The following is a 27,818-nucleotide window of genomic DNA, read 5'->3' as shown; positions in this document are numbered from 1 at the left end:
AAAATTAGTGCTGGAATTAAATAATCTGTTTTTGAATCCTGACTCTACAGCTTAGTAGATATCTTGAGTAAATGATCAAAACTTTCTAATCTTTAGGTTTTCACAAACAGGGAAAATAACACTACATCACAAAACTGCTATAAAGGAAAAAGTCCATAAAGCACACAGTACAGTGCCTGGCACATGGATACCCTGAGTAAATGATGGTGATTACTATTATTATTCTACTCTTAAAGTTCCAGTTCAGATGCTGACTCTGTTTAATCTTAGATTCTTCCGGGAGGCTCTTGCCTAATACACAGGAATTGGGGAGATAGAGCTTTACTCATCAAATGTCATCATCCTCTCAGAAATTGCCTTCTTGGTGACTTCCCCTTAAATTCCTCCATAAATCTGTCCTAGGAAACTGTCCTCTGTGGGCTGGGAGCCTCCCACCTCATGCCTGGGAGGGGAACCCGGACGCCCTTTGGGCCAGGCCCGCAGCAACTCCAAATTGAGTTGCTCTTGCACAGATACTGGTCATTGAATTCATCCACTAAGCAGGTGAGACTGAGTAGAAACATTCTCATCCCTTGTCTTTTCTCTTCTAAGTGCTAGTACTAGAGCTATAAGCCTTGATATGCTATTAAGGAATGTGCTGTTTTCACAGTGCAGCAGGCTATGTGAGCAATGGACACGATGCCACAGGCGTGTCAGATTCAGGAATCAGGAGTATATTCATTCTTTCATTCAACAAATATTTATAGAATAACTGTGTGACATTACAGGGAGTGTCTCAGGCAGACGGGATACAGCAATGACTTATTAAATGTATTAAGACTTGTTTTCATGCTAGCATGTGGTCTGACTTGGTGAATGGTCCACATGAGTCCCAACACTCTTATGAAGAGAGTGCTGTGTAATAGCATCCTAAATTTACAGTGGAGAAAAATGAAGCTTAGGAGTTTAATTTCCCATCCAGCTAATAAGTGGCAACACTGAGATTTTGAATCCAAATTTCTGACACCATAGTCTGAGCTCTTAACTTTCTCCTTTACATATAAAAAGGAATAAAAGAATTGCTTTTTTAATCTTACTCATTTGACTGCAGGTAAAGTCAACAAATTTCTAACCATGGGTCCTCTGAGAATAATATTTACTTTGTTTCTGACTGGTGAGGATTTTCATCAAATAATGTTCATTAGTGGATAATAGTGGATAATACTATTAAAAGTTGCCAAGAAGGAATATTTGACTAATTAAAATTTTGATAAAGGTTATGATTATGTAACATGATTACATTCAGCATGGCATCATCTTTTATCCAAAAAATATTGTTTTGCTACTGATGGGTGTAGGTTTTAAGGTTGGATCTTCTTTTTCAACATTTTCAGTTACTATCTAATATGCATGCTATTAGGTAGTTGTTAAAAGAACAGTTTCTAGATTTCTCAATGTTAGCATTGTTTGGAAAATTAATCTGGATGGAACAAAAATGATAGACAACACTCCAACAGAAATTTAGCTTAGTATAAAGCTGAACCAAATGAAACTGCCATTTTGCAGTTTAAAATGATCTGAAACTATTACCAGTTTAAGCTTAAGTTAAAAATTCCTTTATTCCATATGCATGAATACAGCAGTACCTAGAGTGTAATTTTTGCTAAGACAGGGATTTGGGTGTTTTGTTGACTACTTAATGGTTGTTGAATGAATGAATTAGGGAAGCAAATAAAATATGGTCACTAACTTTCCATCCTAACATGTCTTTGGATTTAGGTGTAAAGTGGAAATAAGAAAAGTAACATGATATGCATAAGTTAGTCTCTTGAAATGATAAAAAGTTTAACTTAACTAATTTGCCTAAGAGAATTAAAAAATATATTCACACAAAAACCTGTACATGAATGTTCACAGCAGCATTATTCATAACAGCCAAAAAGTGGAGACAACACATATGTGCTTCCAATGAAGGTTTAAACAAAAGTGGTACATCCATGCAATGGAATATTATTAAGCCATAAAAAGGAATGGAGTGCCAGTGGGTAGTACAACATGAATGAAACTTGAAAGCATTATCCTAAGGGAAAGAATCCAGACAAAAAGCCACATATTGTATTAACAATTCATATAAAATGTCCAGAATGGGCAAATCAGTAGAAATAGAAAGTAGATTAATGATTGCCAGGGTCTAGAAGCAAGAGGAATCAAGAAGTGACTGCTATGCACATAGGGTCTCTTTTTGGGTGTTGAAATTGTTCTAGAATTAGATAGTGGTGGTAGTTATAGAACCTTGTGAATATACCAAAACCCACTGAATTGTATACACATTTTTAAATTAAGGATGGATTTTGTTAGCTATCATGATTGTGGTAGTGGTTTCTTTGGTGTATACATCTATCAAAATTCATCAAAGTGTACATCTGAAGTATGTGCAGTTTACTGTGCAAGAACCATACCACAACAAAAGTGTTAAAAAAAAAAAACAAAATTAAGGGTGAGTTTTATGTTATGTGAAATATATTTCAGTTTTAAAGAACTTAAAGTTCTCCTCTCCAGATGTCCAAGTACACTATAAAATAATAGACATGTGTTTATAACTCTGAGAGTATTAGGAAATGTTCCCTTGTCTAATTATAAACCGACTGGAATGTTTGGAGATTTCAGTAATCTGACAGGGAACATTAAGAGGATTAAATTGACTTCCCCAGTGTTAACAAAACCAATTTAAACGGCATCATTCAAAAACTACATAGTCATATTAAAGTAATTCTAGCAATGACTTCCACGAAAGGAATACCAATTACATTAATTACCGATTTCAGGCTGTCATCATTTAAAATACCTTATATTTACATAATGCTTCTACTTCCTTAAGTATTGAATGGTGCGTTAAAAGATCGTAATGCATGGGAGAGTCACATCTCTAACCACTTAATCAGAGGAGTGAAGTGTGGGTGGAATTGAACAGAAATGTATCAGCAATGCTGACATTCCAGACTGGAATACAAAAGTAAAGCAGGATTTAAGAAACCTCAATTTTAGCCTTCAATGCAATAGTTAAATAGCGATAACCAGAATTACCACACTCAGGAGTACAATGAAAAAATATCGAAATACAACATACATACTTAAAAGTGTACACATCGTTAAGTGTAGACTACTGTTCTTAATTGTACGCTCCTTAAGAAACAGCCTCCAGATCAAGAAATAGAACACAGCACACAGAACTGGGGTTGGTTTGTTTGTTTTTAAAGCCAAAGAGAATATTAAAATAGTTTAAATCTCCTCAAGAGCCAGCCGACTTCAATCATACCATAGTTAGATTTAGGGAGGAAGGGTAGAGGACCTTGAAATGGTAATAATGTATATTGTAGTATGCATTTAATTTTGATGGCAAATTTACCGACACTGGTATTTACACAGTGCTTCACCTTCATTGAACCACCCTGCATAATGAATGGTCTTTATCTGGATCCAGAGACTCAGAAACAGTTTCTAAATTTACGCATGACTTTGAAAATCTCTCACATCCGGATGCTTCTTTCCAACAAAACTTTAACCAAGTTTTTGGAGCAGGAAAGTTTTGTGTGAGGACGTGCCTTTCTTGCCAAAGTGCTGAGCGCCCTTGGACAGTCTGCAGAAGGAAAACAGTCCCCTCCAGACCTCACTCGTCAAACACTCCATTGTTCTACCTGAAACTCGCGAAGCTCCGAGCGGTCCCCGGGGGTCCAGGACTCCCCCGCCCCCGACACCCTCCGGAAGCCTGAATCCCCACCTTACGCCACCCCTCCGCGCCCGGTCCCCGCCCCCTCGAGCTGAAACGAGCCGCTGTTCCTTTAATTCCGCGCGCTGCAAGGGGGTGCGGAGACCGGCGGGTTCCTCCCGCCTGCTTCTCCACCGCTCCCTTCCCCCTCCTATCGGAGTTTCAGGTGAATGGGTCACCGAGGGAGGAGGCTACCACACCACACCTCCTTGTCAGCGTCCACCTCCCCCTTTCTCCTTCCTCTGGAGGAGGCGGCCGGACTCCCAGGAGAACTAGACCGGACGTCAAAGAGCCCGCGCAGGGCGAAGCAGGTGGGGCTCCGCGCCGCGGGGGAGAGGACCTCCAGCACCCAGGCCTGGCGTTGGTGCGCATGCCCGGGGGCAGAATGGCTGGGTGGCGGCGGGGGCAAAGGGGGAGGAGGAGGGGTGGGTCCCTAGCTCAGTCCCGGGCTGCTTGCGGGAGTCTGCACGACACCAGGTGTGCCCTCCGGGTGAGCGCGCTTCTTGGCTCTCGCGGTCCTTGGAGGGTCGGGCCTGGCTGCCCTGAGGAGGTGAGAGTTGGGCGCGGCGCCGGGGGGACCGCGACGCCTCTGTCTGGAGTGCTGGCGCGGGGAGAGGACGCTCGGCGCTGGTTTCGGTGGCGGTTTCGCCTCTTGGCCCGGGCTCGTGGGAACCGGAGAGGCACGGGGCCGCGGAGACAGCCATGCGGGGCGAACTTGGAGGCTGCTTCTCCTGGCGAGGGGCGGCTTGCAGCCGCCCATCAAGTCCTTCAGCGGAAACGCTTAAAGCCACCAGGGTCCAGGCGGGGCAGACAACTTTTTGCTTTTATGGGGGCCGGTGGGAGGTTGGTGAACAGCGAGAATCCTGTGCCCACCTCTCCCAGATGCAATTCTAGGGGTCCTGGAGGAGAGGGCCCCTGAGCTTGAGGGCTGGAGCGAAGGGGGCCGCGTGCTGGCTGGGGCGGGGCGGCTCGGACCCCGGGGAGACCTTATCTCCGCCCTTCCACTTTGCGTATCCCAGGGAGAGAGGGAGTGGTCGGGTTTACACCCTGCAGTATTCCTAGGTGGGCTGATAGGCTGGTTTAAATCCCATTGGTGGGGGTTGTATGAGCCCGCTTTGATTTAAGCTGGGGGGCGGGGATTTCATTTCGAGTGAAACTACTTCGAGGAAGCTGCTCACGCTTCGGATTCTCACCCGTGACCGAAAGGTCGCCGCCAGGTGGGCGGAACTGCCTCGGGGCCGTCCCTGCTCGGCCAGCGCTAGCGCGCACTACCTGGGGTGCTCTTGGCGCCGTGGGGTCCTCACGGCCGCCGGGACCGGCTACGGGCGGAGCCGCCGGCAATTGCGACCCGCGGAAGGGCTGGCCCAGCGCGCAGCGCACCTGTTGCCTGCGTGGGAGGAAGTGTGCGGGGCCAGGTGGGATAAGGGGCCAAAATGGCCATAGCACTTTAGGGCTGCGGGACCAGCTCCGAGCCCCTCGTGTCCCAGGTGAAGCGGCTGAGCCGGAAGAGAAGTCACGGCATCCTTGGGTCGGCCTTGTGGCTGGCCGGGCTGCCCACCTGGGAAATGACCAAGGGCTGGGAGGAGGCAGCCTTCCAGGTTAGTGTGTGGCCCTCACGCACAACAGGTGTATTACTGAAATCCTTGGAAAAGAGAAACCCTTCCTATTAAGGCACGTGTGCTTTTTGTGATTGAAACTAGTTCTTTCTAGACAGAGACAGATTTCTCAAACTAAGCATTCCCATGTGTAACAGTGTTTCTTTTGCACTATACATGTTGAATCTTTACTTTCTCTTCCAGGTGTTTTTAAATAGGCATTTTAAATGGTGACGTCACAGTAATATCTCCCCAGACAAAGCAACACTTCTGGTTTTTGTAGTTTTGCGTTTACTTACTTATTAGGAGCTTCCTTTGCTGGGCGATGGAGAGGAAGAGAGCGAGGTTTCCACAACTTCCCAGGCAATTCAGGGAGATGATGAGCATTGCTTCCTATGTGTAAGGCACCGCGCTAGAAGCCTTTTGTACTATATACCATTTAATCACGTCAGCACCTCCAAAAGCTAGATCTTATTAGAGATCCATTTTAAAAAGTTGAAGTATAGTCGGTTTACAATGTTGTGTTGCAGAACTCCATTTTAAAAGTGAATAAACACCAGGAAGGGGAAACATGTTACAAATGGGCTGGCTTGAAAACTAGTTCATCAGGGAAGGTATATTAGAAAAGCAGGTCCTTGATAATTCAGCACAAAAACCAGCTTGGGGGAGATTTTCTGGAATTCTCTACCTTTGACTAGTCCCGATGGCCTCATGTAAGTGTACCCCATCTTGCTTGATGTAAAGGTAAAATTCTCCCGTTTTCTTCTAAAGGTAATGTTGGAATTGCTGCTGTTCTTTCAAAATGATAGGTTACTTTTTCAACCATATAAATTAACTGATATAATGTCTCATCTTCCCAGGAACCTTCCAGAGGGAAGTTTTCTTCAGTTGCATTTCAAGACTTACTTGATTAGACTATTTAGTGGGCTTTTTTCATCCATGTTACTATTTATGGAAATACTGTAGTAAAAAGACCATGTGAATTTTTGTTGTACTTTTTTTTTTAGCCTCCAGACTTGCAGCTGTTCTGTAACTTTGTGCTTTCCAGTCTTGAATGTGGAATGAGTCACCTGGGGATCTTATTCAAATACAGATTCTGATTCATAGTCAGAGGTGGGGCCTAAGAGTCTGCTTTTCTAACAAGCTCCCAGGTGATGCCCATATGGATGTGAGTTTGACTCTCTTCTCTTTCATTTAGGCTGTAAGCACTTAACCACTTCTGTTGAACTTAAGTTGAAGGGTTGTTTTTCCTGGGTGTTAGTTATGTGAAGAACTTCAAGGCATTCACTATTGGTTTGAAATCCCAACTCTAATATGGGCTGTTGGTTTTATAAATCAAATACTGATTGAGCATTGCTTTGTACCAGGGATTAGTTCTAGGGGTTGGGAATAAGTGATGATCAAGACAGAAATCTATGCACTTGGCAAGCTGGTATTCCTGTTGGAGTGGAGATGTAGCAGTTGAAAAACAGAAAGAAAGAAATAATAATTTAGTTGGGGGAGGTTTGCTCTGAAAATAGATTTGGTGGTTGGAGTGAGTGACAGTGAGGGCATCTCTGAGGAGGTGACATTTGAGCTGAAACCAGAACGGGAGATGCCTGCCATGTAAAGTTCTGGGCCTTCTAAACAGTAAACCCTCAAGATCAAGGCCCTCCCTGGACTGATGCTTTTATTCTAGGCAATGCTTCTCAAAATACATGGTGTGCTTAAAAATCATCTGGAGAGCTTATTAAAAGTGCAGTGTCTTGTTGTGGGCACAATGGGGCGGCCGGTCGGTGGCATGGTGACATGCAGGTTGGTAAAAGAATTTACTAGAGACAGAGTATGGGAATAGAAAGGAGTTTACCAGGGTACGCTGTCACAGACAACAGCGGGCCACACAGACGAGTGGTGCCTGCATGAGCCCTGAGGGCTGGTTGTTGGGGTGTTTTATAAGTTTATAAGGTCGGGTCACAAGGTGTCTGATCATCTTGTGCACAAGGCTCTGATTGGTTGTAGGTGAGGTAAGAGGTTTAGGGTCCGTGAAAGTAGTGGGGTTTGACTCTGATAAGATGCGTGTTATCTGGGGCTATTAGTTTGTTAGGGGAAACTCTCCTAGTAAAGAATGTCAGACATCTGAGAGCCCAGGAATGGTGGTGGTTATTAAATGATTCTATTTAGATTATAGGCACATCATTAGTAAATTGCCTAAAATGTTGAAATTAGGCAAATTAATTAAAGGCATATGATCAGAAAGGAACAGATTGCCCTTTAACATAATAACATTTATTTATTTATTTATTTACTTCCTTATTTACTTATTGACAGTTTGCTTTAAAGAATAATTTTGAAGCATAGCATTTTCAGGCTTATCTTTTCCATGTTAGGTTAGTTTTCTATTAAGATAACTTTTGGCCAGTAAATATTTTCTTTTTCTTTTTTTTTTTTTTTTTTAACATTAGCTGGCTTTCAGCTTAACATACTCAGTAAGGATCTGTGCTTCCCTTTTGGCCCTGATTCTGATTCAGCTGTTTGACTGAAGTCCCTATCATTCTTATGACATAGGTTCTGTGAAGGTGACCTGGGAGCCCTTTAAGCTAGACCCCGTGGCCTTTTCACTCCTTTTTTATTTTTCTCTTCTCTCAACATATTGACCAGATATTGTTAATGTTTTTGTGCTGGACATTGGGCAGTGGTCCTCTCTCTCCTTGTGCTGTGGCCTTAAAGCACAATCACAGGCTGCCTTGAAGGAGACCTTAGAAGTCCTGCAGTCCAGTCCATTCCCCCACCCCCAGCCCCCAAATATCAAACAAGTTAAGCTTTGCACAAATGGCATGAGATCAAATTGTTATTTGTTATTTTGGGGAGGGTGTGTAGAGTCTAAAGGGAGAGACTTCCTAACATTGAGATGAAATGTGACCCTGTGGAGTGTTTGTGTTTTTTTTCAAAGAACCATTTCTAGGACTACAAAGACAACTCTTCAGTGTGAAGGCTGCCTTAATGGTCCTTGTAACGTTGAGTTCCCCAAGCCAAACATTTCCTGTTTTTCCAGTCATTTGTCTGCAAAAGGGGTTTTTCTAGGTCTTTTAACAATTTTAGTCTCCCTCCTGGAGAGGTACCTAGTTCAAATTTCAAGGTTATGCAGGGGTTACTTTTTAATAACTGTATCATTCCATGATCTAAGCACTATCTCTGTAAATACTGCCAGGGTTTGCGATAGCTTGTTAGATTTTGTTGAAATTCTGTCCAAGGAAATGTACTTTTAAAAACGAACAGTTATTAAGCCAGATTTCCCTTATCTAGTATTTATACTATGAATTTTTAAAAATTGAGTTTTACATATTTGAAATGATTTATTCCTGCCACTGATATTTGAAAACGGATACAAGGTACTTAAATGCATGAACACTGAAATTTCTCACCTTCAGAATAACCACCTTGCTGTGAATGTTTTTTGCTCATTTTCTCAATACGTTATCATACTTGATTATCGCAGCCCAAAGATCAGGCTTATCCCCCTCTGACACAGGAGGGTAGCGATGATCTCAAAAGAGAAGAGGAATTTGTCTTCTCAGAATGTGAGCTTTTAAAACGACTAGGTTTGTTTTAGCCCATCATTCTAGCCTTACAGAGACCTTGATCAATGTTGACGTACTCGTAGTCAGTGGGTTAGTTTCCTTTCCAGTGTTTTGTCAGCTGCAAATCTGGACAAGCCTGCCTGTGTTATCTGCGGTCACCACTAGAAACCTCCCTCCAGGTGGGCATAAATGGTCCATTCATTCATTCATCCTAATTAGATTCCATTATTCAGCCCCATTGGAATCTGCCTACCTGCCCTCTGTGCACAAGGATGTGCCCGACACTCTCAGGATTCTCTCTGCATTCCCTTCATCTGCCAGTCTGATGACCTTCTCAAAAAGAGATATGAAGTTGATATGGCATGACTTGTTCTTAATGAATTTCCTAAATTTATTTGCTTCACAATTTAAAATCGCAGCTCTTAGAGGAGACATGACAACTAAACTGAATCCAGAAAATAGAAGTTTGGAAAGGGATTTTGTTATCTGGATTTTTGACAAAACTTAAACTTCAGCCTGAGTCTGGATTAATTTAGAATTTTCAAAAACTCCCAGTGAGCCTGGAATTTTTTGGCATAGTCTTGAATGAGTGAGACCTAGCTATAGAAGGAATAAGATTCCTCTAAGGTCAGTGTGTCAGTATTTGACATTCAGCTTCAGAAATAGGGTCCTGCATTTATTAGGGTTTAAATTCAGTTTTTTTAATTAATTAATTTTTTGAAGTATAGGTTATTTACAATGTTGTGTTGGTTTCAGGTGTACAGCAAAGTGATTCAGTTATATTTTTATATATATATTCTTTTTCAGATTCTTATAGGCTATTATAAGATACTGAATATAGTTCTCTGTGCTGTACAGTAGGTCCTTGTTTTTTTATCAATTCAGTTTTTATTAATGTTCTTTTATTGAGCATCAATAAAGATGACAATTAATCTGGACTTTTACTCTATCATAGCACCATAACATTTTGGCCTAAATAACTCATCTGTGTGTGTGTTTGGGTGCCAGTTATAGAGCTGTATACACATTTGATTTGTGTAATCTTCTGTATGTTATACTTCAATAAAGCAGTTTTTAGAAATAAAAGAATGTGGAGAAAGTTGTCTTCCCTCACTGTGTTTGGAAAATTATGCTAATTGTGTTGGTGTTACTAATATTTAATACATTTCCATCTTTGAGTTTTTACCTAACATACATTTGGGCAATATTTTATTCTGAGAAATTTGTCTGTAAAGCTTTTCATTTCTCCATCAGATCTGAATGTGAGCCTTGCTGGGTAGAGTATTCTTGGTTGTAGGTTTTTCCCTTTTATCGTTCTAGATAGATCATGCCACTCCCAGCTGGCCTGCAGAATTTCTCTGAAAATAAGCTGATACATTACGGGAGTTCTCTTGTATGTTGTTTATTGCTTTTCCCTTGTTGCTTTTCATATTTTTCTTTCTCTTTAATTTTTGTCATTTTGATTACAATGTGTCTTGGTGTGTTCCTTGTTGGATTAATCCTGTATGGGCCTCTGCGCTTCCTGTACTTGGGTGACTGTTTCCCTCCTCAGGTTAGGGAAGTTTTTAGCTACTATCTCTTCACACACTTTCTCATACTCTTTCTCTCTCTCTCCTCCTTTTGGTACCTCTGTAATGCAAATGTTAGTACACTTGGTGTTGTCTTAAACTGTCCTCATTTCTTTTCATTCTTTTTTCTTCTGTTCTGCTGCAGTGATGTCCTTTACTGTCTTCCAGCTCACTGATCCGTTCTTTTGCCTCACTTTTTCTACTATTGATTCCTTCTAGTGTGTTTTTCATTTCAGTTGTTTTCTTCAGCTCTGTTTGGTTGTTCTATATATTTTCTAACTCTTTGTTAAAAACGTCTAACTTCTCACTCTGTGCATCCATTCTTCTCTAGAGTTCTCTGATCATCTTTACAATCATTACTCTGAACTCTGTCTCAGGTAGATTGCCTATCTCCTCTTCACTTAGTTGTTCTTCTGGGGTTTTACCTTTTTCTTCTGTCTGGAACATACTCCTTTGCCACCTCATTTTGTCTAAATTTGTATTTGTATTTTTATGTATGTGGTAGGTTAGTTACCTTTCTCAACTTTGGAGAAGTGGCTCTCGTTTTAGACTCCCTATGTGTCCCAGCAGTGCACTCCCCTCTCGTCACCCAAGGGCCAGGGCCAGCTGGTCCCAGGGTAGGATCTGGCCTGCATTTGCAGATTCAGTCCCACAGGCTGCGAGATCTTAGTTTTCTTGCTTCTGGTGCCTGTCCATTGGTGTGTGGAGCTGGGTCCTTGCTCTCTGGTGGGCAGAGCTGTGTCTAGGAGCCTGTCTAGGGGCAGCTGTGGGCTCAAGAAGTCTTTAGACAGGCTGTTTCCTGATGGATGGGGATGTATTCCTGCCCAGTTAGTTGTTTGGCCTAAGACATCCCCGTAGTGGGGCCTACAGGCTATTAGGTGGGGCCAGGTCTTGGTGCTAATGACCCAAGTAAGTGTCAGCCTCCAGAAGAGTTCATGCAGATGAATACTCCCCAGTATGTCTGCTGCCAGTTTTTATGTCCCCAGGGTGAGCCACAATGCCCCTGCCCTGTTTCCCCTGCCTCCCCAGGAGACCCTTCAGGATGGTCTGGCCCAGACTCCTATGAAGTTACTACTTTTGCCCTTGGTCCCTGTGAGTGGGAGAATTTGTGAGCATCTTTTAAGAGTGAGGTCTCTGTTTCCCCCAGTCCTGTGGAGCTCCTGCAATTAAGTCCCGCTGACCTTCAAAGCCTAATGCTCTGGGGGCTCCTCTTCCCAGTGCCCAACCTGCAGGCTGGGGAGCCTGACTTGCAGCTCTATTCTGAGAAATTTGTAATTGACTGTTCTTAAGGATGAGAAGGGTAGTTGCTATTGATTTTAAAGAACAAAGTTTAAAGAGTTTGAATTTATTTACTGTTCCTAACATAACATAGTAATATATGATTGCTCAGACGTTATTTAAAAAGGGAAAAATATTGAACACTTTAATATACTCAGATTATAGATCTTGCTTGTGTCCATCCGTTCATCCACCCTCAAGTTTTCAGCTCCTTGTTAAGTCTCCTGTTATCTCCAAGCTGCACATTCTCATGTAGTTTGGTCTTAAATAATGCCTGTTGTACTTGCTGTTTCCTTTGTGCATGACCTTCAGGAGAACTTTGTCTCATACTTAACTTCCATGGGCTCCATGGTTCAGTGTCGATGCTTGTTGATTGAGTGAAATTACCTCTCAGATGTTTGGGGATTCTTGCGTTGAGGAATTTTAGAACAAAATCAATCTGCCTTTTCTCTTAGTGAAGAGGACTCTTTAATACAATATGTGTTTGATGATTTTCCTTTTTTTTGTGAAAATTTGGCTCAATTTTGAAGACTGGGCGATAAGGGGAAAATGTCCACAACCCTTATCGTTCATAAGTAAAATGATAAATGCTTAGTTTTTCACCAGATTATGATTTAGTTAACAATGAGGGGCTGGCATGTGCTGGACACAGCTGTGTACGCAGTTTCGTGTGCATTCTCATTTTATATGAACTTTTGAAAGTAATATGAGGCAGAATAAATATGTTTTAAGGAATTTTATCTTTTATACATCATCCTTTGTGTTCTTTGAAGTGAGTATTTTTAAAAACACCATTTTTACTTGTGCTGTAAATCTTTGTGAAATTTTCATGACTACAACTTAGAATTTCAAGTTTAAAGAATCTACTGTGCTGGGGATGTGCAGAGCACAGTGCTCGGTGCTCTGAGAACTACCAGGCCGGATGAGTCCTTCGCTCGGTGATTTCTTATGCTCAGAGAATTAATGGTCCATCGTGTAAAAATGACGGTGAGAAGAACAAGGGAAATAACCATGGAGTGAAAGCTACTTGAGATTGGTATCATTGGTTTTCTTAGTGATGCAAGGAAGCTCTGAGCTCAGTAGTAATGCCATTACCCTGCTTACGTTGCTTAGACTTTCTCATCTTGGGAGCTACCGGGCATCGCTCATCCTGAAGATCAGGTGACCACTGACACCAGCCATGTCATCCAGGCCTCTTGAAAGTCCACCTCCTTACAGACCTGATGAATTGTAAGTAAACATGTTATTCTTTTTTTTTTTTTAACAACTCTATTACATGTAAAAATATGTGTAGTTGAAACTTCCATCTATTTTATGTTTGTTTTTAAAAATAAAATACTATGTGCATTTGCAAAATCAAATTGAACCAACTGTATACAGTGAAGGGTGAGTTTCCCTCCTACCCTTAACTTCCAGGATGACAGTTTTTCCTGCAGTGGGAGCTGCCATCACTTGTTTTTAATGTTTGCTTCAACATAGTCTAGGCTTATATTTGTGTGTATATTTATTCCTTTTTGATTCTCACAAAGGGTGTGAAGCTTCCATATTAATGCCTTATTTAGATGACTGGTGGCAAAAGATTGTCAGTTTTTAAAAGAGCACCTTTATTGAGATAAAATTCCTACACCATACAAAGCACCCATTTAGAATAGACATCTCAGTGGTTTTAGTATATTCACAGTCGTGCAGCTGTCACCACAGTCAGTTTAGAACATTTTCATCATCTCCTCCCCAATGAAACACTAACCATTGGCAGTCACTCCTCATTTCCCCAGTACTAGGCACCCACCAATCCACTTTCTGTTTCTAGATTTGCCTGTTCTGGACATTTCAGATAAATGGAATCATACAACATTTGGTCTTTTGTGACTGACTTCTTTCATGTAGCGTAATGTTTTTCACATTGTAAATTCCTTAATTATGTTAAAACAACAAGCAAAGTTGAAGGTTCTTGGTGTCCTTAGTCATTTGGAGATTTAACAATGAATTCTTAAATTTTAAATTTGCTATCAAATATTGAAAGGGATTTCCTTCTTTAAATAATTTGTAGCTTTTACTCTGATAACCGTAGTAAGGAGTGTGTTCCTGTTACATAGCCTCCTGACTAATTCCTGAACTTGGGACATGGTTGTTTATGAAAGTGAGATCCTTAAAACATGCTGGCAGATATAGTAGTAACAGAGTAGTGTTCCATTAACCTCATACTTAGTTTTGTACACTTATTTTGTATATGATTAAATATACATGTAGAAAAGGGCTGAGAACATGCATATGAGGTGATGAATAAAGACAAAGTAAAATCACCACCTAAGTCAAGAGACAGAACACTGCAGAGTCTTTCCCTGTGTCCCCCTCTTTCCATGGACATCTTTGTTCTGACATACGGACGTTGCTTTTCTCTATTATTTCGTCACTTTATACATCCTAAACAATATGGTTTAGTTTTTCTTATTTTTAAACTTTTTATGAATATAATATACTGTGTGTATTCTTTTCTGCCTTGCTTCTTTCAGCTTTGATTATAAGATGTCTGCGTGCATTTGTAGTTCATTTTTTGCTTCAGAGCAGTGCTAAACAAATATAACTCAAGCCATGTATGTAGTTTCATGTTTTCTTGTAACCACATAAGAGAAGAAATTAACTTTAATATTTCACTTAACCCAGTATATCCAAAATAATATCTTTTAAACATGTGATTGATAAAAACACAGATTCATATGATTAGTTTATATTCTTTTTTAAATATGGCCTTTTTTTTAGAGTATTTCTAGGATCACAGCAAAATTGAGAGGAAGATATAGAAATTTCCTGTGTACACCTGCCCCTTCTCCTGCATAGCCTCCCCCTTTAACAATATCTCCCACCAGAGTGGTGCACTGGTTACAGCTGATGAACCTACATTGACACACATCATTATCACCCAGAGCACATGGTTAATATTAGGGTTCTATCTTGCTGGTGATACATTTTTTTTTCATACTATGACCACTTTGTTATTTTACACTTGACAGTGCATCTTAGTTTGGAGTAGCCACATTTCCAGTGCTCAGTTGATACGTGTGGCTAGTGGCTGCTGTATCAGACAGCACAGCTCTGTAGCATTGCATCATCAGGCTGTATCACAGTTCCCCACTGCACTGTAGGCAGGCATTTGGGCTGTTTCCAGTTTGGAGTTATCACAAGCAATGTGTCTGTGAACATTACACTGTCAATGGGAGTTTAAGTGATATCGTCATTGTGGAAAACAGTTTGACATTGTCTAGTAGAGCTGAAGATTAAAAAAAAAAAATTGAGAACTTCTACTCCTGGATGTATACCCTAGAAAAATAATGCCTGTGTGTACCCGGATGTATGTTGGAGGTTGTCAGAGCTGTGCTATTCATGACAGCCCCAAATGGAGACACCCCAAATATCTAAGTAGAATGTGTTCGTGAATTTCCTTACTTGACATTTTTCAGTGTTCTCTCCAGTTTCTCCATTTCCTTTTCATTCTCATATACTCAGATAATTCTCCTAATTCCTGTGGTTAGCGACACCCAGTAGTAAGATGTCTCCTTTAGAGTAAGGAAGGTGTTCTCCGGAAATAATGTCGAAAACAAAAGAGGCTTAGTTTAGGAATTGAATTTTACCTCCTCAGGGCCCACAGTGTTTAGATTCAGTGTGTCCACACATCAGTGTGTCATTTATAAGCTGTGTGTGTATAATTAAATTACTGGGGTTTGCAAGGTATTTTTCTCAAGGAGATTCAAGATCAAATTAGGCATTTTCCTGATGAGCTCTCATTAATATTTGATCTACTTTGTAGCTCCGGCCATAACTGACTATGGTTCATGTAGTGATTTGTTTAATGTCTTACTGCACTGACAGATTAACTCTGTGAGGGGCCTGGCCTGAGACTGTCCCGTTCATTGTATGCCTGGTGCCTAGCACAGTGCCCCACACACGTCAGCCGGGCAGCTCCAGTAAATAGTCGCCAAATGAATAGCTGAACAAATTGCTTTCTTAGGTAAGAGAGTGAGGCTGCCAGGAATTGCACCTGACTCTGTGTAGGCCACTGCAGGTGTCATGTCTGAAGGAATCGCCTCAGGTCGCAAAGGCAGAAGGGTTGACACCATTGTTCTAAACTGCCTGGGTCCCATCCCAGGGATTATGATTTACCTGGTATGGAGTGCTGCATCTGGGGATTTTACACACTCCCCAGCTGATTCTAGTATGCAGCAAACTTTGAGAACCTCTGCTCCATGGAAACTAAGCAGTCATTCTCAGTGCATGGTTCCCCAGCTGCAGCATCAGTGGCATCTAAAAACTTGTCCTACCCCAGACCTACAGGCTCAGCCACTCTGGGGGTGCCCAACAATCTAGGTTTTAACAAACCCTCCAGGTGATTCTGATGCATGAGGCTCAGATACCTTTACTGTTCAGTGGGTGTCTGAGCCAGTTCAGGCTACTGTAATAAAGTACCGGAGACTGGGTGGCTTATAACCAACAGAAATTTACTTTTCACTGCTCTAGTGGCTGTAAGTCTGAGATCAGGGTGCTCAGGTTCTGGTGGAGGCCGGAAGCCCCCTTCTGGGTTGCAGACGGCCAACTCCTTGTGTCCTCACATGATGGAAGGGGTGAGAGAGCTCTCTGGGGCCTCTTTTATAAGGGCACTAGGCCCACTCAGGGGGCTCCACCCTTAGGACCTAATTACTTCCCAAAGGCCTCACCTCCTAACACCATCACGCTAGGGGCTAGGATTTTGACATTTGAATCTGGGGGAGGAGGACACAGGTTGCCCCAGTGCAGTGGGGCAGTACCATTAATAGTTTTATTTTCCAGTGGTTTGTTACAGTTGTTCCAAGTACTATATATGTTCTTTCTGCTCACCACCAAAAAAGTGCTAACTTAAAGTTGTTTTCATGTGCATTTCAGCAAACCTAATCATTATGCACCAAGCAATGACGTATATGGTGGAGAGATGCACGTTCGACCAATGCTGTCTCAGCCGGCGTATTCTTTCTACCCGGAAGACGAAATTCTCCACTTCTACAAATGGACCTCTCCGCCAGGAGTGATTCGCATTCTGTCTATGCTCATTATTGTGATGTGCATTGCCATTTTTGCCTGTGTTGCCTCCACACTTGCCTGGGACAGAACCTATGGAACTGGTTTGCTAGGAGGTAGTGTTGGCTACCCTTTTGGAGGAAGTAGCTTTGGTGGCTATGGAAGCGGCTATGGCTATGGTTACGGCTATGGTTATGGCTATGGAGCGGGCTATACAGATCCAAGAGCAGCAAAGGGATTCCTACTGGCCATGGCTGCCTTTTGTTTCATTGCTGCATTGGTGATATTTGTTACCAGCGTTATAAGATCTGAAATATCCAGAACAAGAAGATATTATTTGACTGTGATAATAGTGAGTGCTGTCCTGGGCATTATGGTGTTTATTGCCACAATTGTCTACATAATGGGAGTCAACCCAACCGCCCAGTCATCTGGGTCTCTGTACGGTTCACAAATATATGCCCTCTGCAATCAGTTTTATACACCTGCAGCTACGGGACTCTACGTGGATCAGTATTTATATCACTTCTGTGTGGTGGATCCCCAGGAGGTATGGGTAGTTTTGTTGTCTTTTTTTCTCTCCCACTTTCCTTAGGTCAGAGGCTCTCATCTTGGGATGCTTAATAGAATCACTTTGGAAACATTTTTAAAAATACCGATGTCAAGGCCCCACTTCTGTTTAAATCAGAATCTGGGAGAAGGGCTGGGTGTCACCATAAAAGTATAATTAACCCATCATTTAATTCATCCATTTAAAGTATAGTTCAGTTGTTTTTAGTGCACAGCCATCACCACAGTTGATCTTAGAATATTTTCACTACCACAAAAAGAAACCACATCCTCACTAGCGATCACTCCTCATTTTCCTAACCATCCCCAGACTGAGAAGCTGCTAATTATTCTGTAAATTTGCCTATTCTGGATATTTCATATAAGTGGAATCATACAATATGTGTGTGTTTTTTTTTTAATGATTGGCTTCTTTCATTTAGCATTCATGTTTTTGAGATTCATCCATGTTGTAGTATGTACCAGTACTCCATTCCTTTTTATTGCTGAATAGTACTCCATTGTGTGGATATACCACATTTTATATACTCATCAGTTGATAGACATTGGGTTATTTCCACATTGGCTGTTATGAATAATACCCTGAATATTTGTGTATAAGTTTTTGGTGAAACCTTTGTTTGAATTTCTCTGGAGTTCAATATATACCCAGGGGCAGAATTGCTGGATCTTATGGAGACTTTGTTTAACCTTTTGAGGAACTGTCTGACTGTTCTCCAAAGAGGTTGCACTGTTGTACATTTATCAGAAATGTATGAGGATTCCAGTTTCTCCACATCTTCACCAGCATTATTTTTGTCTGATTCTAGCCATGCTAATGGGTGTGAAGTGCTATCTCATTTTGGTTTGATTTGCATTTCCCTGATAGCTAATGATATTTTCCTGTGATTATTGTCCATTAGTATATCTTCTTTGGCAAAATGGTCATTCCAACTCTTTGCCCATTTTTTAGTTGGGCTACTTGGGTTTTTATTATTGAGTTGTAAGAATTTTTCTATATCTGGATGTAAGTCCCTTATATGATTTGCAAATATTTTCTCTCTATTTTGTCATTTCCTTCACTTTCTGAATGATGTTCTTTGCACCAAATTTTTTAATTTTGATGAGATTGAATTTAATTTTTCTTTGTTTCTTGTGCTTTTGGTGTCATATCTAAAAAAACACTTTGTCTAATTCAAGATTACAGAGATTTACTCCTAGTTTTTTTCTGAGAGTTTTATAATTTTAGCTTTTATGGTTAGGTCTATGATCCATTTTGAGTTAATTTTGGAAGGAAGGGGGTCCTACATTCATTGCATGTGGATAACCTGCTTTCTTAGTATTATTTGTTGAAAAGACTATTTCTCCATTAAGTTATTTTCATAGCCTTGTCAAAAATGAATTGACCAGAGAAGGGTGGGTATAGCTCAGTGGGAGAGCACATGCTTCGCATGCACGAGGTCCTGGGTTCAATCCCCAGTACCTCTATTTAAAAAAATGAATTGACCATAAATGTGAGGATTTATTTCTAGACTCTCAGTTTGTTTCCATTAATTTGTATTTCTGTCATTAGGTCAGTACCACACTCTTTTGACTGCTATAGATTTGTAGTAAATTTTGAAATTTGGAAGTGGGAATCCTCCAACTTTGTTCTTCCTTTTTAAGATTGTTTTGACTAGATTCTAGACCTGTTGCATTTTCATATAAATTTTAGAATCAGCTTGTCAATATCTGCAAAAAAGCCAGCTAGGATTTTGAAGGATTACATTGAATTCGTACATCAATTTAGGAAAAATTGTCATCTTTGCAACAAGTCTTCTGATCCACAGAATGTAGGATGTCTTTCCATTTACTTGAAGGTCTTTAATTTTTTTCAAAAGTGGTTTGTAATTTTCAGAGTGTAAATCAGTATTTTAAAATCTATCAGGTGATTCGGATGTACAGGTGAGGTTGAGAACCCTGCTTTCAGTAACTGTGAGTCACCCTAATTTTATTAAGAAAATGTTTCTAGGTTACTAATCTTTTTTTCCTTGTTTTTTGTTTCTCCTTACACTGACCCAGGAATTTTCATTCTCTTACTTGAGTGAGTCATTTTTTGGGGGTGAGACCTTCTCCCATAACCACCATTATTTTGAAGTCTGAAATGTTTTCCCTGCAAGTGTAGGTTTCAGAGTGTTTGTCACTGACATTCAGATGTGTCTGTGGTAAACAGGGATGAGCGTTGGTACCCATATCTTACCGTACTGCCATCCCTCTTCATCCTCTGACTGCCCAAAACCTGGATTCTTTGAAAAATGATACCACTGTTACATAGACAGCTGCAAAGAGAGCCTCCTATTACCCATTAGCAGACATTCAGGCCAGAGCCCTGGTACCTGCCTCAACTCCAAGTGCCTCCAGGCCAGGTACCACTTAACCTAGCTATCAGACACCAGGAAAACTGCTGGGGGCAGGGTTTCCTTGTCATAGGCCCCTTTCTAGTAAGTACACAGAAGACTCCGACAACAGAGGATCCTGCCAGACTAAATGAATCATTAGCCCATTTTCTCTAATTTATAGTTTGGTTAGATCATGTCTGCATAATTTACGGTAAGTAAGGCAGATTCTCTGTGGACTAAAATTTACCTTCAGTTGTAAAAAAATTTGCCAAGCATGTGTTATAAACAAGATTATAAGCATGATTGGATATTTAAAGCTACTTCTGAGACTAACATTTTCCAAGCCCTTTAGAAGTATACCAGTGATTCAGTTAATTTATCGGCCATTCTCATCTGTTTATAAAAAATATGGCCGCTTCCTTGGTGCTCAGGCTTTGGAATTAGTTTTCTATAATTCTAACAGGGATAATGATAATAACTAAATTTAAGCATGTTCTGAGGACTGAGTCAAGTGAGGGGTGTGTGTGTGTGTGTGTGTGTGTGTGTGTGTGTGTTTTGCTAGCCTTAGTCCAACTGGTGTGGGCTAGGTTTTAGATTTCTAAAATGTAACCATTTGTATCAGCTTTATATCAGTTAAACCACAGATAATTTAGTAGGGCCTCAGGTATTTGTAGAGTGTGGGTTGGAATAAAGCAATTAAAAGCTAAATATGTTAATATCTTTAATCTCTTTTTAGGCCATTGCCATTGTACTGGGGTTCATGGTTATTGTGGCTTTTGCTTTAATAATTTTCTTTGCTGTGAAAACCCGAAGAAAGATGGACCGGTATGACAAGTCGAATATTTTGTGGGACAAGGAACGTATTTATGATGAGCAGCCCCCCAATGTCGAAGAGTGGGTAAGTGTTTTAGAAAAATCAGCAGACATTCAATTTTTAAATTAAACTCCAAATTTCTGTCTCTAAATTTGCATGTTAGTGCTTTGTGAAACTTTATTAGAGTTATCGCTTCTGTATGTTGCAAAAGTTGTGGTCTCAAGTTTTACTCAAAATGTTAGGAAGGTGGGATAAGTGGAAATGGTTTTACTACAAGGTAAAAGATGTCCATTTTCAAGAAGTAGATCTAAACAAACAAACAAAACGAAACAGACTCAAAGACATAGAATACAAAATTGTGGTTGCCAAGGGGGCAGGGGGTGGGAAGGGACAGACTGGGATTTCAAAATGTAGAATAGATAAACAAGATCATACTGTATAGCACAGGGAAATATATACAAGATCTTATGGTAGCTCACAGCAAAAAAAAAAAAAAGTGACAATGAATATATGTATGTTTATGTATAACTGAAAGATTGTGCTGTACACTGGAATTTGATACATTGTAAAATGACTATAACTCAATAAAAAATGAAAAAAATTAAAAAAATAAAGTGCATGCTTACCATATTGCAAATAAAGTCAATTATAAAATTAAAAAAAAAAAGTAGATCTAGAGCAGGGAGGGTATAGCTTAAGTGGTAGAGCACATGCTTAGCATGCACGAGGTCCTGGGTTCAATCCCCAGTAACTGTTCTAAAATAAATAAATAAGTAAATGTAATTATCTCTCCCCTCCCAAAAAAGAAAAAAATGAAAGAAAAAAAAAAGAAGTAAATCTAGGCACTGAAAAGAAATGGTTTCTAAAGGAATCGGGGGTGGGCAGGGGGTGATTTGAAATTTGGTCTTTGCAAGACGAAAACAACTCCTTCCCCCTCCCTTTTTATTTTCCTGCTTATTTTTTTTTTTTTCAAGGGAAATGGCATTGCTCAGGGTGCCTGCTGTCTTGGGTCAAGACTGGGAAGGGGGTTTTTGGGGTGGTGGCAGGTGGCAGGTCTTTAAACTTTTTACATTGAGGGCAGCCTGGCAAATCACAGGGACTGATTCTGCACTAACATTGAGCTATACAGTAAAGGCAGAGAGAGGTGAGAGCAATTTTCTTTTTTGCACATACTGTTAATCCTACCAGTAGGTAGCTTCCTAAATGGTGTGAGTTGCTGAAAGTGCAGAAGGACCCTCTCACCAAAAGTATCTCCCAGATGGGATTTACTGGTAGCTACCCTGTCTTTAGAGATGTTTGGAGTGAGATTTTGTTTCTTGGAAACACTCTGCTAGAATGATGTTGAGAGCACCCTCAGAAATTGCCTTCATAGGTGTCTTTGAGCAGATTGGTTTCTTGCCATGAAGGTTAGCTGAGGATCCTGGACACTGGTTCCAGGGTGGGTTGGATTTGGCCATTGGGAAGGAAGTGGAGTGGGCTGACGATGGGCACCGCTGGTGAGGAAAGGGTGAAGATACTGATCCTCTTGAAGGCTCCTAGCTCCAGCATTCTATCCTATCCATATGATGTTTGAAGACATCTAGAAAGGTAGATGAAATTTTTTTCTAGTTAAGGTGCTAAAACAAAGCAGTCTTAGGAAACTCAGGTGGTGTGAGTACCACTGAGATGTGAGTTCCTGTGTTCCTGACCTCTCCTTGAAGCTTGCTTATTCTTTTTTTCCTCCTCATTTTTCTCCCCCATGAAGTGTGAAGGTTGGGGATTTTTTTTTTCTTTCCAACCTTTTGCTCCAGGCAAGGCCACCTGTAGAGGAATAGGACAGTCTGTTGTGACCTATGAAGTCAATGTTTCACTGAGAGTTTCTGGGTGTGTCAGTTTTCATTAGCTGTTGGTTTTGTTTACTTAAGGTTTCAAGAGCCTAAAAAGCCGACTCAAGAGAGACAGTGCCAGTAATATTAGAGTCCCAGTGAACTTCGGCTTCTCATCTGATTTTTCCGTCAAGAAAGCTTAGTCAGTTCTAGGTGCTTTTGATAACCTGACAAATGTTAGCCATAATAACATACAAAGGTGATGACGGTGAAGCTGAAAGGACTTTTTTCCCCCATTTCCTACAATGTAATCTTTTTTTAAAATTGAAGTATAGTTGATTTACAGTATTGTGTTAGTTTCAGGTGTACAGCGAAGTAATTCAGTTATATACATATTTTTTCAGATTCCTTTCCATTATAGGTTATTATGAGATACTGAAGATAGTTCCCTGTGCTGTACAGTAGGTCCTTGTTATTTATCTATTTTGTATATAGTAATGTGTATCCTTAATCCTTCACTCCTAATTTATCCCCTCCCCCTTGCCTTTCCCCTTTGGTAAACATAAGTTTGTTTTCTGTGTCTGTGAGTCTGTTTTGTAAATAAGTTCATTTGAATTATTTTTTTAGATTCTGGGACTTAACTTTTAAAAAGGCATTATTTTTATAATGCTTTCTCACTGAATCCCTGGAAATTTGGTAGCCAGCATATAGGTTGTTTCAGGCGTGCTTCATAGTTTCTCTGTAGTAATAAATGTTTCATCATATGAAACTAAATAAACACCGATTGAATGGCAGACGTATGATTTTGAGCACACTAAGTTTTCATGCAATACTTAATTACTTGAAAATTCCTCATTTCCTTTTCCCTTGTTTGCCCAACAGAAATGCCTAAGAAAGGCAATTTGAAATAAGCTCTTGGGAGGTGCTTTTAGTCACAGGCATTGTGCTTTTCCTTCCATTCTCGCCTCACCTACCCAGGTTTGCTTTGCTGAACTCAATCCCACATTCTCATTCTTGTCTCAGTTTTCTTCCATAACCCGATACAGTTGGTTGGTCCCCTTTCTATGCTCTTAAGCACTTTTCTGCTTGAGTGGGTTTCACTCTGATAACGTAGCTGCCTGAGTGGACATGTTTGACACTGCATCCAAGTGTCCGACAGTGGAGTGGCTTTGTGATTTTTCTTCCTTTTGGCCATTAGAAATTAATATCATAAAATTATTCCCTTGAAATAACGGAAGAGAATCTAGAATTAATTGTACTAAGTGAGAATTAGACTTTGAATTCTAATGTGGAGAAGTAAGACAAGATACTCCTCATATAGCTAACCGTGGATTGTTTACCGGGGCTGGGGGCACGAATCTCACTAAACTTACTAAAGGAACAATTACCAACTGAATATTTGCTTACTCCTCTCCACATTAGGGTAGGTCTACACATTGATTAGTAAATTTTATTGCCTTTCTTGGCGCTTAAAATCTTTAGAATCAGAACCCAGAGAGCAAAGACACCTCAACAGCTGAACCTTCAGAGTTTTAAGCAAGTTTCAGCACTTTTGTATTAGGAGTGAGAAAACATGCAACTTTCTAGTTTCCTGTCTCTGAATCTCCAGTACAGTGGTTTCTCTGCCTTCTTAGGGATTTGTAGGGTTGGTTTTTCCTCCCCTTTTTGGATATCTTGTACTTTGTAAAATAAACAAGCCATGTTTGCACACTGTTTTGATGTTAACTTGGTCCTCTGTAGTCAGTCACTCACTTAAGTTTGTACTAACATTATGTTTTAAATGTTTAAAGGCTCTGTTAAGTAAATTTGTGTATCTTTTTTTTTTCAATTATGTCCTCAAACCCCAGATCTAATTGGTTCTTTTCTGAATTAAAAAATAAATATATATATAATTATTTTGGCTGATTGATACCTGTAAAGAATTTTGAAAATACAATGAAGTATAAAGAAAATTCTGCCATCTTGAGTTACCTTCTTGGTGTATTTTCTTTAATCCTTTCCACTTCCTACCTATTCTAATTCAGAAGTACGATTATATTCTCTATGAGTGTAAAATTCTACCTCTTGGTTTAACATGATATTGTGGGCTTTTTAATCACATCCTTAAATATTCCTTAAAAATACCTTTGATACTGTTAAAAAAAAATGTTACTGACATGTGATATGTATTTCTCCACACACAGAGTACATTCAGTACACTAATGGTATGGCTTGGTGAAGTTTTGCACATATATGCCGATTTGTAACCAGCACCCAGATGAAGATACAGAGCATTCCAGTGTCCCAGGTTCCCTCATGCCTCTTCTCAGTCAGTACCCCCAGAGGGTGGTGATTCCTCTTTCTTTCTATCACATCGGTTAGTTTTGCCTGTTCTTAAATGGAATTATGTACTGTGTGCTTTGTATCACTCAGCATGATGTCTGTGAGATTCACTTATGTTGTTGCATTGGTTGGTGTGATACAGTTGTGTGGCTTTTTTTGTTTGTTTTTTGGGTATTTTTTTTTTTTTTGTATTTTTTTGGCAAGGGAAAAGCTTTCCTAATTACCCTTTTTAAAAAGCCCATAGTCAGAATTACAATAATTTTTTTTAAAAAACTCACAGATTTTTAGGGAAATCTTGCCATCCCACTTCTGGGTATCCTCCCCCACCCTCTTCCACTTCTGTACATTTTCTTCTTAGTTTCTAATGATTCCTTTCATTGTTTAATTTTGTGAAAATAAAACCAAGGAAAAATACACTTCCTGCCTTTTTTAAACGAAAGTGAGCGAATTGATCACACCGTTCTGTCTGTACCTTGCCCTTTAACTCTACAGTGTGTCTTGGTGATCTTTCCTCACCACGCCATAGCCTTTTGGTGGTATGGCCATCCCTGGTTTATGTAAGCAGTCTCTCATTGATGGATATATTTACTGTTTAATATTACTATGGCAGGATTAAAAAAGAAAACTGTGTATGCCTTGCATATACATCTGTGCATGTATATACTTCTGTTTTTTATTGAAGTACAGTCAGCTGTATATACTTCTATAGGCTAAATTTCTCAGAGGAGTATTACTGAGTCAAAGGGCATATACATACATCTGTAACTGTGATAGATATTGAGAAATTGCCTTCCAAGGAGTTGTACCAATTTATACAGCCATCAGCGATGTGTGAAATTCTGGTTCTGCACACCTTTTCTAGTAACATTCTGTTGTAGAAATGTATATGGCTGATGCCTTTTGTTGCATATTAGGTTTTATAGAATTTCTGACTGTTTTAAATAATGGCTTTTGTTTGTGGTGGTTTGAAAGAAGTTCTTAATATAAAAGTAATACAAGTGCATTATGACAAAATGCAAATACTATAGAAAAACGAAACACAAAAGTTCCCTCTCTTCTCCCTCAGTTTCCCATTGGGGCCACTTAATAACTTTTAACAGACAGGTTTATATCCTTCCAGGCTTTTTCTATTCTTATACAGTGATTGACTTCATACATTCTAAGACACACTCCCTCTTCACTCCAGTTTAACTTTTCTGAAATTAGGTACTTCTTATTGGTGTAGGGTGGCACTACCCTCCCTACCTCCAAACCCTCCATCTTATACTCCATCCATGTGTATAGTCAGAGACACAGATTCCATACAGTACAGCAGAGAGGATGCAAGAGTGCAGAGCAGAGCCTCACTGCCTAGGGTTTAATCCACCAGTTGCTTCTGTGAGACCAGCCTTTCATGACTCTGCCTCAGCTTCCCTATCTCTAAAGTAGGTATGATAATTGTACCTACCTGATAGGGTTGTTACAAGTTAATATTTGTAAAATATTTAGAATAATGCCTGCACATGGTAAATAATATTATTTTTAAGAATGTGTTGGGATTTTTTTTTTAACCAAGAAAAGGCATCAAAATGTACATATTGTAGTTTGCTTTTTTTGAAAAACTGACCTTGTGAAGTCTGTGAGCACACAGACATTGACCTGATTGCTTTTAGCAGCTGTATGGTATAACATAGTGCAACTGCACCATGATTCCTTCTTCTACGTGTGGACATTTTCATTGCTTCCAGTTTTTTGCAATTACAGATAACACTGCAGTGATCACTGTTGTACATGTCTTTATGCACTCTCGTTAGTATTTGTGTAAGATAGATTTCTACAGGTGGTCAACATGAGCTTACACATTTAAAATTTTGTTAGGTATGGCCAAATTGCCTTGTTTTTAGAGGTGGTTCTGTTCTCTGATGGTATATGAGGGTGCACATTTCCCAGCATCTTTTCCCTACTCTGGATATTATCAGTCTTTAATTTCTGTCAATTTGGTAAGTGAAAATTGAGTTTCTTTTTTTTTTTTAACTTTTTTTTATTGAATTATAGTCATCTTACAATGTTGTGTCAAATTCCAGTGTAGAGCACAATTTTTCAGTTATACATGAACATACATATATTCATTGTCACTTTTTTTTTCACTGTAAGCTTCCACAAGATCTTGTATATATTTCCCTGTGCTATACAGTATAATCTTGTTTATCTATTCTACATTTTAAAATCGCAGTCTGTCCCTTTCCACCCCCCCCCCCCTTTGGCAACCACAAGTTTGTATTCTATGTCTATGAGTCTGTTCCTGTTTTGTATTTATTTATTTATTTATTTATTTTTTAGATTCCACATATGAGTGATCTCATATGGTATTTTTCTTTCTGGCTTACTTCACTTAGAAGAGTTTCATTTTAACTTTAAATTTTTTGTGATTAAGCATATCTGTATCTGCTGTTTGTATTCTTAAGTCACTTTATTGCAGCATGGCTTAGTTTTCTTTTGGATTATTCTCTCTTATTCGAGTTTTTCATATTATGAATATTAACACTTTGTCTTATATGTTGCTAACATTTCTTCCCACATTGTTGTTGGTCTTTTACCTTTGATTACAATGTTTTCATTTTTTATGTACTGACATTTTTCCATCTGTTTCTTTATGACTTCTTTATTTCTTTGCATTTATGTAAAGCCTTCCACTCACCTCCTTCAAGGCTTAAATAATAGTCTTCTGTACTTCTGTATTTTAAAGTTTTATTTCATTTTTTCCCTTCTCTGGACTTGGGTGCAGAGGGTTGAGTTAAACGTGTCTGTCAGTTCACAATACTTTTTCTGGTTCTTCACTGGAGTAAATTTCCTCTCTCATGATTCTTTTTTTTTTTTTTTTAATTTAACGGTAATACTGGGAATTGAACCCAGGACCTTGTGCATGCTAAGCAGGCACTCTATCACTGAGTTATACCCTCCCATCCTCTCATGATTCTTAACTTTATAATTTTTAAAATTAGATCTTCAGACCCCTGGAACCTTTTAAAACAACTTCAGTGAGGTATAATTTGTATGACGTAAGATTCACTCATTTTTTAAAATGTGTACAATTAAATGATTAAATGGAGTGGGGTGTGCAGCCATCACCCCATTCCAGCTTTTTAAAAGAACATTTTCTTTTACAATAGTTTTAGATTTAC

General features: G+C 39.7%; 1 protein-coding gene and 1 non-coding gene across 5 annotated transcripts in view; both read left to right on the top strand.

Moving 5' to 3' along the window:
- Positions 1-3,826: 3,826 nt before the first annotated feature.
- Positions 3,827-27,818, top strand: part of OCLN (occludin) — a 45,885-nt gene continuing 21,893 nt past the window's right edge. Inside the window, exons 1-4 of one of the 4 annotated variants that reach the window (XM_006197555.4) lie at positions 3,827-4,056; positions 12,857-12,973; positions 16,658-17,339; positions 20,453-20,614. In XM_006197555.4, the coding sequence (XP_006197617.1) occupies positions 12,924-12,973; positions 16,658-17,339; positions 20,453-20,614 (894 nt within the window). In that variant the 5' untranslated portion in view covers positions 3,827-4,056; positions 12,857-12,923. Of the gene's footprint in view, positions 4,110-4,164; positions 4,296-4,823; positions 5,344-12,856; positions 12,974-16,657; positions 17,340-20,452; positions 20,615-27,818 lie in introns of those variants that run through there. The other 3 variants (XM_015245351.3, XM_015245358.3, XM_031675264.2) reach the window with 3 other exon arrangements.
- Positions 18,754-18,826, top strand: TRNAA-CGC (transfer RNA alanine (anticodon CGC)). Its single transcript has one exon. It is a non-coding gene; the product is annotated as a tRNA-Ala (tRNA).

This window comes from Vicugna pacos, chromosome 3 (genome assembly GCF_048564905.1).
Source record: "Vicugna pacos chromosome 3, VicPac4, whole genome shotgun sequence".
NCBI lineage: Eukaryota > Metazoa > Chordata > Mammalia > Artiodactyla > Camelidae > Vicugna > Vicugna pacos.
The sequence above is the reverse complement of the archived record's forward strand: the minus strand, read 5'-3'. Positions and strand labels throughout refer to the sequence as shown.